The sequence below is a fragment of the Phymastichus coffea genome, unplaced genomic scaffold, assembly GCF_024137745.1.
Source record: "Phymastichus coffea isolate CEN01 unplaced genomic scaffold, Cenicafe_Pcof_1.1 PCOF00134, whole genome shotgun sequence".
Taxonomy (NCBI): domain Eukaryota; kingdom Metazoa; phylum Arthropoda; class Insecta; order Hymenoptera; family Eulophidae; genus Phymastichus; species Phymastichus coffea.
The window spans coordinates 36,855-53,845 of record NW_026706945.1 but is presented as its reverse complement, the minus strand read 5'-3'; the positions used below and the strand labels follow the sequence as shown (position 1 = coordinate 53,845).

General features: G+C 45.2%; 1 protein-coding gene across 11 annotated transcripts in view; it reads right to left on the bottom strand.

Annotated features, from left to right (window-relative positions):
* The window catches only part of LOC131671762 (SH3 and multiple ankyrin repeat domains protein 2), a 55,709-nt gene that overhangs the window by 4,625 nt on the left and 34,093 nt on the right, over positions 1-16,991 (bottom strand). For 4 of the 11 annotated variants that reach the window (XM_058948440.1, XM_058948441.1, XM_058948442.1 and 1 more), the window contains 15 exons: positions 13,173-13,353; positions 12,601-12,920; positions 12,276-12,540; positions 9,323-9,875; positions 8,310-8,545; positions 6,813-6,992; positions 5,880-6,114; positions 4,798-5,020; positions 4,233-4,542; positions 3,956-4,146; positions 3,219-3,428; positions 1,226-1,526; positions 654-1,061; positions 303-580; positions 29-233 (listed from right to left, as the gene is read on the bottom strand). In XM_058948440.1, coding sequence (XP_058804423.1) covers positions 29-233; positions 303-580; positions 654-1,061; positions 1,226-1,526; positions 3,219-3,428; positions 3,956-4,146; positions 4,233-4,542; positions 4,798-5,020; positions 5,880-6,114; positions 6,813-6,992; positions 8,310-8,545; positions 9,323-9,875; positions 12,276-12,540; positions 12,601-12,920; positions 13,173-13,353 — 4,096 coding nt within the window. Of the gene's footprint in view, positions 1-24; positions 234-302; positions 581-653; positions 1,062-1,225; positions 1,527-3,218; positions 3,429-3,955; positions 4,147-4,232; positions 4,543-4,797; positions 5,021-5,879; positions 6,115-6,812; positions 6,993-8,309; positions 8,546-9,322; positions 9,876-12,275; positions 12,541-12,600; positions 12,921-13,172; positions 13,354-16,991 lie in introns of all 11 variants that reach the window. The other 7 variants (XM_058948449.1, XM_058948450.1, XM_058948446.1 and 4 more) reach the window with 6 other exon arrangements.

Below are 16,991 nucleotides of genomic sequence, written 5' to 3'. Positions count from 1 at the left end.
AAGAACATTCGTCAAATGAGAGACTCGCCTTGGTGGTGTATGTGCTGATGTTGATGTTGGTGTTGATGTTGGTGTTGGTGCTGATGCTGATGCGCGTGTTGGTGATGGTGATTGGCCTCATTGTTGCGAACTTGTGTATCGTCGAAGCCTGTCGGAGGACCCACAGGTACATCCTGATCGGAACTGACTCCACTGGAACTGTTGTCACCGTCTTCGACCAGTGATTGTTGCGTCTAAGGGAAATACAGAATATTAATATCGAACATAAGCGTTCGTCGATGCGGTTGGAAATAATAGGGCACCTTCAACTGCTTCCTGACATTTTGAATCTCTTCGACGCTGAACGAGTGAGGTAACGAGCCTGAACCTGATGAACTACTACTACTGCCGCTACCAGCCGATGCATTCGAGTTACCCGACGTCTCGCGCGTTGACTCAAGCTTTTCACGCGCTGCAGCTTTCTCCAGCTCCTTGGCTATTTCCGACTCGTCGCATTCGTCTGTCAGCTCCTCGTCATTCTCCGACTCGCTCAGACTATAGTCGGGCTCTGGGATTGGCGGCGCCGAGCCAGGCTTGTAGCCTGAAAATTTTCACGATTATTTCTTGTCGGAATTATGTCTCAACGAAGATTAGTAATTGGATCGACAGCGTACCAGCAGCCCCCGACAGATTACAAGCCGACGAGCTGGCGCTGATACTAGATTTCTTTTTCCTCTCCCTGATGATTCCAGTGATACTGTGGCTTCTGCCACTCTTGAGCGGCTGCGCATACTGACTGCCACCATTGCTGGTAGCTCCGTTCGCGTTCGATGCAGCACCGTTTGCCAATTGTCCAGTTGGCCCGGACTTGAAACTCACAGAGCCACTCGGCGCCTGGCCGTTCGACGTACGCAAACTGTGGGACTTGCGCAGCTGTGAGCGCGTTGCCTGATTTGGTAAACTGAGCGAACGGTAACCAACAGACCTCATGTCCTCCGGTGACGCATACAATTTGGCGTTGTTCGACGGTCGGAAACTTGACATTACGCCGTAGTTGCTCTCGGCTGTCGCTGCGGCCAGTTCTGCGAATTCGTTATAATCGTCATTCACAATTAAGTCATTGCAAGATCAATTGCGGTAGCAGTATCCATGTGGTTTACGAGCGGCCGTAAACCAGAAATGTTTCGATAAATCGCTACAGTAACAAAAATTATGTCATTTCTTTTACGAAGGCATTCGTACTCACCTTTGACTTGTTGGATGTGCGCGATATTATCATAGACCGAAGCCGGAGTAACGACGTCCGGCACAGGTGCGTTCACGTTGACCTTGACGACTTGGCCAACGGGTGGCGGAGGTGGCGGATGATTTGGCGGTGGCAAACCGTTTCTACCTAATGCAGCGTTCACGTCTTCTTGACTACGGTGACCTTTAGACGCCAGGTTACCTGCGGCTGCAGCCGCCGCTTGCAAATCTGGAGTACTGTGGAAATCGCGGTGCAAGTCCGATCCGCCGCCTAGACCACCGAAGAAACGTACTCGGCCGGACTGAAATGATTTAATAGGAGTTTAATAGGTTAGGCGTCTTTGTAAATGCTAAGTTTGACTGATATGAATTATAGGATTTTGAAAAACCGAAATCGGACTTGTAGTTACTGGACTTTGGTATCCGATAATTCATATGATACTTTTTATTCGTTGCAGTGTCGCGTTGTCGCGTGCTAGCGTGATTTTCGGCATGTTTTCCAATTAGGACAAGGATTTTTGAAAATTTTTATGTACACAGTAATTTGAAGTAGAGTTAGAAAAATTTTGTTAACAATACTTAAGAACCTTAAACCGTAATATTAGTTAAAAAGGTTAGATGAAATCTCAAAAGTGGAAAAATAGATTAATGCAGGGTTGATTGTGAAACTTTTACTATGTACAAACGTTAACGTAGAATAGTGATAGAGTATACCTACATTCCCTAACTAGTGACAAACAAGAGTTGTGCTGTAAAGTAACAGTTCTATCACATTCCACTTTAAGTGTAATCTAACTAAATTCAGAAAACTTTTTGTATTTGTGCGTTTATCATGACAAAACATTCAATTTTCATTGAAATTGTTGTAAATCTTGTTTAATCAAGAAATTTTCGATTTATTCATTGCTTAACGTTATTATTCTTAATAAGAAAAATGCCAATTTCTAATCTATCACAGAGAAATAATACAATTTTAAATCAACCATCTATAAGCGAGCTAATAGCGAACTTTAAGTTCATGCCTCAATAGCTACACATAGTGTTAGACAACTACACAGTTGGATGCAACACACGAGCAACTCATGCGCATCAAAATCTCAAATACCTTCGAGTCTCAATGTCAAGTGTTTTCAATGAACATGAGGACGTTTGAGCTTTACCGAACAATATTTGAACAATTTTGAACCATTTCTAAGCAAATAATTGTAATGTAGCGACAATAAACAATTACTGTGCAATTAATAGGCTTCTAATAGAAACTATTCAATAGCTCTGTATGTACTGACTGCAGTGCAAATTGTTCTAATAATTAAAAGTTACTTATAGAGAAATGTATAAATGGATAACTTATGATGATTTGAGATTTTAACCAGCATGAAAAATCGCATCGGTTTTATGTACAAGCACATTGTCGTGACGGCAGTGGCTCAATAATACAAGTAGTCTTCCTCGGTGCGTAATCCGCTCAGCTGTCCACGATTATCATGGGACTTGCTCAAACTCGGCTAAAACAGAAAAGCATGCAAAAAAAAAACACCCAGCATTAACCGAACACACACCAAAAGTTCTCATGCTACGAGTTCGCAGGCTTTCATATGGCCGCGAATGGTTTTTACCTGTCCAAGGGTGGTTCGAGGGTCGCAGGGTAAGGATGAAATAATGGGAAAAGAAAAGAGCTGTATAGAATTTTTTTCAGGGCGATGGAAAACGAAAGCTTCGACAGATGCGGCCGGATAGTTCTCGTTCTTAATTCTGATAATCGGCTCTGCGTTGCGCAATGCTTGCGCAATGCCATTCTTGATATGAATTCCGATTAATTAGCAATCGTCGATCTATAAATGCAAAATCGACAGCCACGGGATTGGATCGACATCGATCTAGATACGACGTCGTCCAAGAGTCCGTTGAAGATAAATAACCGCGAGACCCGAAAGAAGCTTTGATTTTCCAGCCGAACGTGTGATTTCTCTCGTCTCGCGTTTATCCATTCTTACTTTGCCCTTTCGCTTCATCTCAGCGACACTAGCGTACACCCGACCGGACTTGGTCGGCGTGGTCGGATGTGACTTGGGATTTATGGTGGCAAAATGCGCGCTGCCACAAGCCGCCATTGTCATCGTCGAGCCATAGTGTGCGGGTGTCGAGTGCATGCTCATATTCATAGCCGCCGCTTTGTCGATACCCTGCTGACGCTGAAATAATTCCTGAAAAGACAACGCTGCCTCAAGCCGTTCTTCTGTGTCTCTCTTTGCGCGAGCACCGCACTCAGAGACGTATCTTGCGTAAAGTTTCGTGTAACTTTTTATTACGGATTTTGCATAAGAAATATTGCATAGGCCGCGACACGATTAAGTCTTCTCGATTATTCGATACAGGATAAAGCCATTCAAAGTTGAATCGAATGCTACTTTTTCCCTGAGTTCGCGTTCTCTGAGTGCGTTTATCATGCACTTCATGCATCGAGGAATGCTGGTATACGAGAGAAAAAGTAACGTATAAAATACAGAAAAGAAAATAAAAATAAAGGACTTTATAAATAGTCTCGTGTACACGACGATACATATTTATCACGTTCTATATGCTCACGCTATATATAACAGACGTGCATTCTACAAATCGATCATACGCTCGAGTACGTGTCGTGGCTGACACGATTCTCAACCTCGAATGTGGATTGAGTTCGCCCTTATAAAACGTGCGTATTCGTTGGCCGGGCCTCGGCGGGACCTACCTCGAGTTCCGCAGCTGTGATTCGACTGGACGTCGGCCTTGAGCGTATGCTCGCCACTCGTGGCTGCGACGCATTGTTCTGATTGGCATTGTTCTGCTGATTGTTCTGCTGATTCAGATGAAGGGACTCGGAGCTATTGGATTTCGCGCAGCCCTGCGTCATCTCGTCTCTCTCGTTCGTTTCGGCTCCGCCTTAGTCGCGAAATTCACGATATTTGGTTCTTAAGGCCGGCAAAGTACGCGCGACGAGTGAGAAAGGAGGCGTGCATGCAAGTTACCTAGGCCAGCAACCATGGATCGAGCGCGGGCTCGACCGACGCTCAGCGTAGTCTTTGGATCGCGACGTGGTGGCATGGGTGCGGGCGAGCGGCCGAGTGTGCCGCCCATGGCCACGCTGTTGTTCATTTTCCGCGGTAGAGTGGCGTATTGCCTCTGCAACGGTTGACTAGTCGGCAACGCCGCCGCCGATTGCGAGTTCGGCAGGCTCAGCACTGGTGACACCACTGTCATGCGCACCAATTCGCCGCTTTTCCTTATCAGGTCCACCACGTGCTCGTGCAACGCCGTCGTCACGTCTTCGCCGTTTATCTGTTTCGATGATTCCACTTTGGTAAATTCGCAAGCTCGTTACGCTCGACTTACGAGTTCGGCAATGTTGACTATTGTAATTTCGAGAAATCACCGCGCCTCGCGCAACACTTCATAAGTGAAACAATGTTTCGTGTGAGTGAAAGCACAGTTTCACCGCGCGCCGCATAATCGCAACGAAAATGGTAAATTATACAACGCGCGTTAAAAGTGTTGCCTTTACAACGAAAAGCAGTCTCCAATCGGCATACGTACCGCTATGAGAAAATCACCCTTACGAAGACCAGCCAGATCGGCAACTCCGCCTTCGTCGACATCGTCGAGATACTGTAGAGCCGGATACCTGGCTGACAGCGTGATCTCAGTGAGGTTGGTCGTTGATTTGGCACCACGCAACACGAAGCCGAAACCTTTACGCGAACGGTGCAGTACCACCGTGCGCGGCTCCGATGTTATCCTAGAATCGAACGGTTGGAAACTGCGCTCGGTCAGTCTGCTCGAATACGCGCGCGACGGGAGTATACTTCTTCTCTTTTTTCGAGAGTGATTGTTTTGTGTGGCGAAAGAAAAAAATGAAAAAGAAAAGAGCCTATCTAACAAACATTCACAGTTAATACATTTAATTGATGGAGTTTAATGATCGAATCTGCTATGAAATCGACCATGTTTCAATCAAGCAATATAATATATAAATGTTCTAAGTATACTCCCATCTTTTTGAGTGTACGTATGGCGAAAACGGCCTGTTTACAACATAAGGCAAAGCTTGAAGTTGACATACCAAAGTATACCTGAGGCATATACGAGGACAACTTTCTTACGCATAAAAGCTAATATAGATAAAGTAACATCTATGAATATCCAAACTCGTATGCAGCGGACGTTTCCCTAAATGACTTTCAAAAATTATTCAATAAGAACGAATGACTAGACGGGAAGAGCTTAGGAGAAAAAAATTAAAAAAAATAAATTCTACGATAGTGTTAACCCTTTCACATCGACTCTTTTGACGAGACACATGACCAACGTGACCATGAGAGGGTTAAACCTCATCCTTCAAACGTCTACAGCAATATGCTCGTGACCAGACTTGTCGATACTGACGGGATCTGAAATTATTTGACGAGCTACGTAGCAAGCAAGTTTGCCAAGCACAGCTCGACTGGGAAATTTGAGAGGCGTCAGCATCGCCATCTACAATGATCAGTCAGCGAGCCCAAAAGAATAGAAAAAATTATGAAAAAAAAATGCAAGAAGGTACAATAGGCCAGCCTGAACGTAAGCGAGCATATGCTTGTGTGTCTCATCGATGTGTGCTTTTCTTTCAAAATTCTCACGGTTTCTTTAATCTAGGAGCAGTGGCAAAGTACTTGTGCTGCGACTCCCGGCGTCCGAGTACACGATTCCTCGTGGCGGCTGCCTCGCGTGCTACGGCCGCCGCTTGAGGTCCCATGGAGATGTTGTTGCCGGCATGGCGCATCCTCACTTCCTGCACACAGTGCGCTGGGAACAAGCCGGTGCCTTGCCCGCGAAGCATACCTTCCAGCAGGCCGCAATCCGTCGCTCCCGTTACTGAAGTGCACACAATCAATTGTTCCTTACTCCTCGATCGCTCCCGCCAAATCCTCGCGCGTCCCCGCGCGTCGAGGAATCGCCCGTCGCGCGGCTAATAATAGCGCATTGTGAGATTCGCGCCGTTCTCGCCGCTCGCCGTGAGAACAATTACAATTACGACGCGAGCCGGCGCTGCTCCGTAACGCGGTGCCTCGCTTTCAAGAGCAAACGCTTTTCGCGTAGGCAGCATTCCGACTGATTGCCGGTGCATCGAACGCGATCGCTTTGACGACGCTGCCGGAACAACGGAGAACTCGGCCGCGTGTCGGCGGGCGCTAGTTCCCGATCGTTTGATCGATCGATCGATTCGTTCAATCAGTCGTTCGCCGACGCGCGACAGTTCATTGCGCTACCTTGACACGAGTGAAATTTCAATTAGCAGACGTGGTTGTTGCTCGTCGTGCCTCGGAATGCCAATTAATTATTTGAGAGCTTCGTAATCGATCGACAATCTCCGAAACTTGTCGATTAGGCGAGCTGAAAATTCCACGCGGAGAATATTTGGAACGAGCGCGATAAGCCAGCCGATAAGCGAGATCGTCGTTCTTCGCGTGCTCGCGCGCGCCTCTCGCAACCGAATGACGCACGCGGCGACACGCGGCGCCGCCGCCGCCGCTTCTGCATAAATATGCGTCTGCTGCCTGCGAGATACCGACCTTCGAGTATGTCACCCTGAGCGATAGCAAGATGTCCGGGAATGCCGCTGTTGTAAGGCTCAACGCAGACGACGGTAGTGCCAGGTATCGTGAGGGAATTGTTGGTCGTGTCCGACTGCGACGTGCCAACGCCACTACTATCACTGATCACATCCGAGGCTGTGTCTCCCAAACTCTTGTCTGCAACAACCAACGGAACAGCGAGGAATGCCCGCGACACCCAAGTCGCACTCGCGTTAGTAATGCTTGCTTCTGCTCGGTCATCGCACAATTACATTATCGCGCGGCTTTCGGCTTTCACTAGACACGCCGCCGAACGAAGCGACTCGCGCGGAAGCCACAGCCATACTGGCGCACGAAGGCGAGAAGCATACGGTATTTTTTTGTGCGTGCGCTCATGCCGCTGCTTGAGCTCTAGGTGCGCGCGCGCCGGGGAATCTGATTAGCGGCACAGCACCACACCGATATCGCCAAGATTACGGGGCTTACATATCCAGTTCTATATTTACCACGCGTTCACGCTCGTTTGCACACTAACGCCGAGCAATCGATGAACGTTCAATTCGCAGCTTGTATATTATTTCTTTCTTTATTTTTCTTTAGCGTTGCTGCTAAAGGCCTCGTCAAATTAACGCGAGACAATTGATTCTTTTATTCGCATGCACAATGTTTTTTTTAAGTTTTCAATATGTGGAATGTCTTTCAAGAATGATGATGCAAAATTATATGAAATTCTAAAACTGATGAGTATGACTCGTGAGTGGATGATTGATAGATAGTATAATATGGTGAAGAAAAACTTCTATCGAAGCATTCTAATTCTAAATAAATGTACCATTACATCTATGATAATAATCATCAATTTATATAAATAACATTACACTTATAAGCTATGTATTATATTGATAATAGATGATCTAGTGCAAAAAAATGGAAAAAAAGTCTAGAAAGTATAATATAGTCATGATAATCATTTGCATAAAAAAGCTTGACAAACAAGTTCATCCCACGAAGAGCCTGCCAACAAAAAGACATTCTCCTCTTTTGCACGATTACAATCGAGTACCTGCTGAGTTATCACGTAGTCCTTTTCCCAGAGTCGTCGAAAAATGTGGGATCAAAGAAAAAGATTGAATCGAACGAGTGTCTGAAACTAGCCAGACTTGTGCCAAATAAAAATTTAATGTGCTGATTAGGTGATGATCGTTATATTATAGTATTCTATATCAGGCAATAACAGTTTATGTCATGCGTTTGATTTGTAGCTACTAAGATTCGATAGCGTAGTATCATTTCAATTTTACTTATATAACGTGTATAACGTGAATCAGAAATGTTCCTGTCTGACCAATTCCCACACTTGCCTACTGAAAGAAACCAAGAGCGAAAAATCGCTGATGGACTCTCGTATAAAGAAAACTCTTCAAAAGGGAAAACAATTCGTCGAAAAACTTAAAGTGAATAAAAAAAATACAGCTCATTATAACGCATTTATACCTGTAACAATGCTGGCCGAGTCTTCACCGGACGGTTGATTGCTGCCCTCGGAAAGGCTGCTACTAGCTGAACTGAATGGTGCGAGACTTCGACTGCTCGGGGACGGTGAAGGTGGCATATCCATAGGTCGATTGTTGTTGGGTCCATGATGGGCGTCAAGTCGGTGCTGCAGCTCGAGCCTGTGCTCCTGCAGCCTCGTCAAGCCCTCGACCCGATAGTGCTCGCCGCTCGATAATCTTTAAATGTTTGGTTTTTCGTCGCGACGACCACGCGAACCCGATTAATTGTTTGATACAGAGGTTGAGCGCTTAAGTGTCTTTGCTTGCGCGATTCGCGTCCGACATTCATTGCGGAGGGATTCGCGGGACGGGAAAGGGATTTTTTTCAAAGGGCAGTTGAATAATTAATGAGATGACGCTGAGCGTTGCACGAAGTGGGACGAACGCACACTGGTTTTTCTTTCTTTGAACGTGGAATTCGGCCTTCGGTTTCGCATTCGCCTGCGAGTAAAAGTAACTCGATGACCGATTCGTATTCATTAGCGAACTTTAGTTTTTCAAGTGCAACCATTTGAGGGAAACTTGGGCGATGTACATTTCCAGAAGAAAAAGAAACAAGTAAACCAGTGTGCGAAGTTGTTCAATGCGAAACATGAGAAAAATAAAAGTTTAAAAGTTGAAAAAAGAAAAAGGATAAAGGGGGGATAAAAAAAGTGAATATTGCGGCAAACGAAACAAAAGTAAAGAGAAGAAGATTATAGGAAGACTGGAAGAAGAGAGTGCTGCCGCTGCTGGCAGCGTTCGCAAAGTGGCGAAAGATAGTGCTATTGCGAACCAATCTGTAACGCTTATCGACAGACTTTAACGTCGCCAAGTTTGGCCTAAATTGCTTCTGCGATATTTGACAAGCTGGAAGCTTCGAAAGTCTCAGTTTAAGAAAGCACGAGAGAAGCAATGAAAATCGATCGTTCGTGTATCTTCCGCCGCAGTAGCAAAGACAATGTAAGCGCTTACCTCGCGGCAAGTTGCGCGGGACTCTGGTACTCGGAGGCAAGCCTCTGCTGGGCGGCATTCTGCTGCTGGGACGGAATTCTCTGGATGGTATTGGTGTTGTTGTTGTTGTTGTTGTTGTTGTTGTTGTTGTTGTTGTTGTTGTGGTTGCTGTTGCTATTGGACGTGGGAGCAGCATTGGCCTGCGTCGCGTTACTACTACTGGCGTCTTGTTGCTCATTGGACGGGACTCTGTTGAGGCATGCGTGGTGGGACTCTGTCCTGGGCATACTACCAAGGTATGCATCCGCCGACGAGACGGCTCGACTCGGATCGAAGTGTTCGCCTCTGGTCAATGTGTTGTTGGCCGAACCCGACGACGACGAGGACGAGCCCGTCGACGATATCATCGACGTTGACATTCCGACTGGCGACGACGGTGTCAGTGGCTGATGATAATCCGCTGCCGGTAACCTTGTTAACGTGCCGAGATTGCCTGCCGAACAACTGGTTGAGAGCCCGACGAATGCCACCGAACGCCTCTTCGGGTTGTAACGTGGTGGGCCCTTGAATGGCACTGTAGGGGCGGTCGCTCAACGTCAGATAATTTTTATACGATGCCAAGCGAATTTTTAAATATCGTTCGCTCAAAGTGCGTTTCATTTTCAAAAGTGTCCCAAAGTTAGTTCGTTACTTTTGCGTGCTCGTTGACTAAGCCGTGTTAGTAGATATATTATACAAAGCTTGCACTTTTTTCTTTAAAGAGGCGCATCGCTCTTGTATAAGGGTATATTAATACTTCAAGACAGAAATGCACACTCGTACATACGCCACCACGTTCTCGCGCAGACGTGGATAACAACCTTTTCGTTCAGCGATCGTAATTAATTTAAAATGATAAAAATCTTGGTTTGCTACCCATGACTGTGCTGATATATAAATAAATGAAATAATAATCCAAAGCATCAAAAGCACGGACAATCAATCATTCGCTCGTTTCAGGTCGTTGGTTATATATTATTATTCACATTGTCCTTTTTTGTAGGTGGTATACGTTGTTCATTTGTTAGGCTGTACGTTAGTTACGTTGTTTCTCATTTTTCTGACCGTATTCATCTGTTACATTCTGTTATTGTTCGTGGTGTACGTAGCACGGTGCAGATAGATGCAAGTCCAGCGTAGACCAAAGTTAAAAGTCGATTTTTTTATCTTCAAAGTCGTAGGTAACGTTTGTGCGTTTATTTTGTTCGTGATTGCTCATTTTCTTACTTCATTTTTATTGGCTAGCTCGATATGCAAATTATTACGATACGATATTCAATATACATATTAGATACGGTCTTTGTGCATACAATTGGTTTCGATTCAAATGTCCAATATGTACATCCAAACATTATACTTTTTGTATTACTAAACTATTTTTCTGATTCCATAAAAATAGAGCTTGGGATAACAACCATTCGTTCGTGACAAGAAGACCTTTTGTCAAACGATATTTTTACGTGAAAAGTTGAGATCCCTAGAAGATTATTTTTTTTTATAAAATCACGTAACAATTGAATTGAACTTTACTCCCAATGAAGCCATTTACACAACTTGAAGCGATATTGGACTTTGGACATAAATGCAATCTGTACTTATTATATATGACTATATAAAGTTTTTATCTACAGTCTAAGTTACATAAGTTTACAACGCCCAGATAGAGAGAATCAAGATTAAGTATTCACACTATACAATTTGGTCAGTATAGTCAAGGTAATAGAGGTATAGGAAGAGATTGTCCGTCAAAAGAAGTTTATGTACAATTTGAAGAATCTAGCTCGTAGAAAGAAAAAGGTGTAAGAAGTAAACGTCGATAGATTCTTAAAATTGATCGATATCCAGGTACACATTCCATTTCTCTCTGGTACTCACATATCCCTTACGGAGCGCATCATCATCCTGCAGAGCATGGTGTGCACTCTCTCGATACGTAATTGTCGTCATAGTATCATTACTCAACGCGCAGAGCAAGAGTAGAGCACGTATATTAAGAGCTCTTTCGGTACGCAACAAAACAAAAGGCTCGTATATATGCTTTTGCTGCTGCGTGCAATGGGGCACACTTCGTCAAAGTCACAAAGTGCTTGATGCCCTTTGGCTAACTGTGCACCGCGATCTCTCTCTCTCTCTCTCTCTCTCTCTCTCTCTCTCTCTCTCTCTCTCTCTCTCTCTCTCTCTCTCTCGACAAATCCCTAACGAGCATCTAATCTGGTATGCCATGCGTGCTCGCGCGTATGCATACTATAGCACATGCCGCATGCCGCATGCAAGTACGTGAGCGAGTGTATATATGTAGATATATCCCGCCTACGCGAGCGATTGATCGCCGACTTCTTCCGCGACTCGGCGCGCAAAACCACCGTTTTTGCATATAGCGCGCACCGCGCGCAGATATCTCGGATTTTACTTCCTGGAATGCAGTGCGATTTGCCTCCAGCGGCTATAACGAAGTCCAAACGCTGATTTATTTCTCTCTTCAAACTTTACAATAGCAAGAGGATAAGAGTGTCTTCCCTTAAAAAACGCTGCAAGTTAACCTTATCGCCGACGCCAGAGCAATCAAGGTACAAACATTAGCACATATCATGGCAATTAACCGATAAAATCAAATCGACACAAGAAGAGGTAGATCGAGAGTGTGTCACGTTGAAAGCACATAACAGCGGCGTCAGATAGAATCAGTCGGCGATCAGGTCGGCGTAATCTCAAACGACGCAGCGCACACATTCAACGATAACACAGAGATGAATGAGGAGGAAAAAAGCCAACGACTACTACAGCTACTAAGTATACTGGTCGATTGATATCATAGTAGTAGTGATGATGATGATGATGATGATGATGATGACGATGATGGTGATGACGACGACGACGACGACGATGGAATGCCAGTGATAAGAGTATAAGGGAAAGAGATTGCAGCAACACTCACCGACTTCATCGGGCTGGTAATTCTTAATGACGTCGGCGAGCTCCATATTGCCGGCAATCACGGCCACCTGGTAGGGCGTCTGATTCGCGTAATTCAGCGCGTCCTTCTGGGCGCCCCGGAACAACAGTTGCCTGATGCACGACGAGTCGGTGTTGTTAACCGCGCACACATGCAGCGGCGTGTTGCCCGAGGCGTTGCGCGCGTTCATGTCCGCCCCGTAGAACAGAAGATGATCCAAGTGCTGGACCAAATTGTTTCGGCAGGCCTGCAAGCGTTCGCAAGTCGGAGAGGCGCCGAGTCGGAGATAACAACGAGGCCGACCTACCTGGTGCACCTCCTGCCAACCCTGTAGATCCTGGGCACCGATGGACGCGTGGTCGTGCAGCAGCGTCTCGCACAGAATCGGATCCGTCTTGTAGATGACGCTGTAGTAGAGCGGCGTCAGTCCCTTGGTGTCCTTGTAATTGGGACTGGCGCCGAGCTCGAGCAGCGTCTTCACCGCTTCGAGGTTGTTACGCTCGACCGCTCGATGCATCGCCGTCAGGCCTTCCTTCGTCCTGTAGTCCAGCAACGCGCCACCGTTCACCAGTGCTATTATCACCTTTGCCGGCTTCTTTAGCGTCGTTGCCAGCGTCAGCGGAGTCTCTGCGGAAGCGAGAATTTTCGATTTCTAGGCGCAACGACCTTGCTGCTGACGCGGAGCGTGCGCGCGTGCCTGCGCGTGCAAGGACGAGTTCTCCTTCGCGAGCCTTTGCGACCGCAGAAATAGCGCGGCACGCGACGTAACGGTTACGCGGACAACAGCAACAACGAACGTGCATACGCGTACACGTCCATTCGGAGGGGGACAAGCTTTCCGAGAGTTTTCTGTGCGTCAGTGTCGTTCTTTCGACTTACCGCCACTGTCCTGACAGTGAAAATTCGGATCGAGACCCTTGTTGCACACCTTGGCTATCTTCTCGACTTGGCTGTTGGTTACGTAGTCGAGGAGTCGTCGGAGATTGGTCCTCGTGTGCATTGCTTTCAGCTGCTTCTCGTCGAGGTGCAGCATCTTGTAAACGCGCCTCTTGTACTTGAGCTGGAAGAAAAGAAAAAGCAAACGAACGTTCAGCCAACACATACGTCCAGCCGTAAAAATGTCTCGCGCGTAAATACCGTCCTCGCCATAAAACGCCGACCTCCTCGTATACGCATGTAGGTGTATGTGCGCGACGCGACTCTTTGAATAAGGGATGAGAGGGACATTAGCCGTGCTGCTATATTGATTTAGCGTATCGGCGAAAGATCAATTGCCAGGGGAATTTCCGTTGGCATTTCGACTAACAGTATAATGCGCGCGGGCATTCTGCAAATACTGCTGCAGCTAGGAAAGCGCATAATGCGAGTAGTAGTGTAAATCATCTCTTTTCATAGCCCTGGCTGCAAAGCCATCTTACGTCATTCGCGAAAGAAAGAAAGCGAGGCTTTCCCCGCGCAACAATGCAAATAAAGAGAAGCAGCTGTAGGCTCCTCGGACGGCATTTCTTTCTCCCTCTTGCAGTATCGAACGCGCGCGCTCCAGTTGTTGCTCGCCGCGACAATAACGGTAGGCACGATACCATCGGCGAGCGTGCGTAAGCGCGCCTATGCTACTTTGGACTTTAATGGCCGCCGCGAGAGAGATTCGTTGATTGACGAACGCTCGCGCGCGCCGCGACCAGTCGTCGGGACTGCGATCGTCGATTTTTAATGGACGCGGCCGTCGGTCTCCCTTCGTCTCCGAAAATGCGAGCCCGTCAGTTTTACGAGCCCGCTTATATTCAAATACCGAATCCCGTTCTGCGCTCTTTTGCACCGCGTGCCGAGTCACGCGCGCGTATTTAGCACGCGGACGCCACTTGGCAATGTATCTCTCAAGAGAGAGACTCTCCCTAATAGCTTGGACGTCGATGGAAATTTCATACGAAATGCTCCCATAACTGAGATAGATAGAGAGAGAGAGAGAGAGAGAGAGAGAGAGAGAGAGAGAGGCACGTTTATACCGTTAGACAAACACGCCCGGTAGCCCGATGGACCATGAGAGACACTGTAGCAAGGCTTTCAGCGACCAACTAGGGTACAATGCACTTTTCTCTTTGTATACCTACGAAGCATGCCGTACATACATATTCTCGCCGTCGCTTTCGAATATAATTTTTTAGTTCATCTTGTTGCTGCAACGAACGTAGTTTCAGTATTTTACACTGATATTTGCTTCAAGTCCATTGGGATTTCAACTGCACGTACTTGCTCATCGCATATCCATCATTTTACTTTCGGCGGGCTGAATATACGCAGAGCTAGGCAAATTTTTGGACGTTATATTCAAATACCTGCATTATTAGCCCGGAATAATCCGAGTTTCGTACCAGAAATACACACATCGCGGGAAAACGTCAGAAAACCAGATAGACAGATGGGTATATCGATGGCAATGAAGCGCCTTGGCAGAGAGGAGAGAGAGAGAGAGAGAGAGAGAGAGAGAGAGAGAGAGGAGAGAGAGAGAGAGAGAGAGAGAGAGAGAGAGAGGAGAGAGAGAGAGAGAGAGAGAGAGAGAGAGAGAGAGTGAGAGGAGAGAGAGAGAGAGAGAGAGAGAGAGAGGAGAAGAGAGAGAGAGAGAGAGAGAGAGCGTAACAGTAAAGAAACGCTTTCAGGAGATGAAAAATAAACAACGCGAGTCCGAGGATCGGCTCTTTGTTCTCCAAGCGCGCGGCATGCGCTACCGTATCATTTCTCTCTTGGTGGTTTAACGAGGGTAAAAGCAAAAAAGAAACAACGAAGAAGAAGAAGCACGTTTTGCACGCGATCTCTCTTTGAACCAAATGACAGCCGCAGGTGTCGACGCAAAGCCGCCACCGCCGTCGTCGTCGCAACGCCCCGGGAATAAGGAAATCAATTTTCACTGATGATACTTGACACCAAGTTCTGCCACGAATTTCATGGGAAATTCCAGCACAACTGGCGAGGGGAAAAAACGTAAAAGAATGCACACTTGTGTTAGCGTTTTTTGTTTTCAGAATACGAGGGCTGCTAGGAATTTGCATGATTGGTGGGATTTGCACTTTATTTGCAGTTTTGATGAATGGGTTTTTAACGACAATAATACTTTGATGTTAACGAAAACGTTTGCACATTGTTGTCTTTACACGGCGGTGCATTTAAAGCTCTGCAAAGATTTTTGCACAATTCCTAAAGTTAGAAGTTCAAAGACGTAATTTCATTTGAACCAGTATCGATTTCGTCTTGTTAATCAAGTTTAAAATATGCAGGCAGGCAACGATTTGAAATAAGGCAGGTTTATCTATTTATCATGTTTTATTTGAAAATCGAAGTCTGACCTCTTTCGCTGAGTGTATTGTGTTACAAACGACGCACATGCGCACGTGCGTTCACACCTCGGTTGAGTCCGGCTTTGATGATACGATTATTTAGTTTAGACTGCTTACGTAGAGTAAGTTTGGAATAACTGCAGCGTGACTGTCCATTTGTTATATATGGCGAATGAGCCAAGTGACGTATTGAAATTGATACGTAAGTTAACGTTAATCGGTACGTGTGAAGTTTTATACTCGGTAACACGAGCATCCGTTTCCGATTAGGCTTGTAAGCGTTGAGTTATCCGCTGACGTATTTGAAGAATCAGAAAGTACTGAATTTTGCGGGGGGGGAGGTTCAAAGTTTCAGATAAACAATTGCGCATTTCGTGCAGTATTGGGAGAGCAGAAATGTTCGAAAGCTTGATTTGAGATTTGAGGTCCCAGCCAGAAAATTTAGAAATTTTTGAAAGCCGCAAGAAGATCAAAGTAAACCGGCGAATACCGATGATCAGAATTGAGAATCGGAAGTAGAGATCGTTGCGAGTTCGCTTATGAGTCATTTGAATTGGAGAATTCAATCGTTTTCTCCAGACAATAGTAAGAGGTTGGTCTTTCAGATTTATTTCTACTCATTTACACGATCTTGTAACTCGACAATTTTCTTTTCACTATCAATATTTGTTACTATACCTTCATAGGTCACTTAATTAACATTTGAAATAAATTCGAAAACTTATATTAAATTTCGACTTTTTACTATGACTTAATCATCCCATTTGTATAATTTACACCTGGTTTTTTACGTGGGGGTAGCAGACTTTTAAGACTTTTATCAATTCCGCGTGATTTTTACACAAAATTAAGCTTCGGTTACTTATCAAAATTTAAAATCACCACTCAAGTTACTTTAAGTTTAATAGCATAAAGTATATGTGATGAAAAGTAAACGAAAAAAAAAATGGGACATAAGAATTCCCTGCAATAGTGTCCCAATGTTCGAGAATAATATCAAAATTTTAACGATTTCCTAATTAAAAAAAAAATAAATTTTCAGTTGTTTCTTAAAAATATTTAAATTGTACGATAAACAAGAAAAAAACTATCTGGATATCAATTTTGCTTTATAATGATCATTTTTAAGATTTAAGTTGTCGAAGATTGAGCTTTAGTTTCTTGTTATTTCATATCAATGACGAATGTTACTTTGAGGTAAAATATGCAAAACTCGATAAAAAATGTAAAATTTATTGAAAATCTCTATGAGTCTTTTGATCGAGTAATTCTTCAGTTCGAGCAACTCCATTCCCATCCTTATAAACACACTCAATTTGCAAAAAATAAAACGAGGAAACTATGCCCCTCTCGAAGCCAATCATCCCTT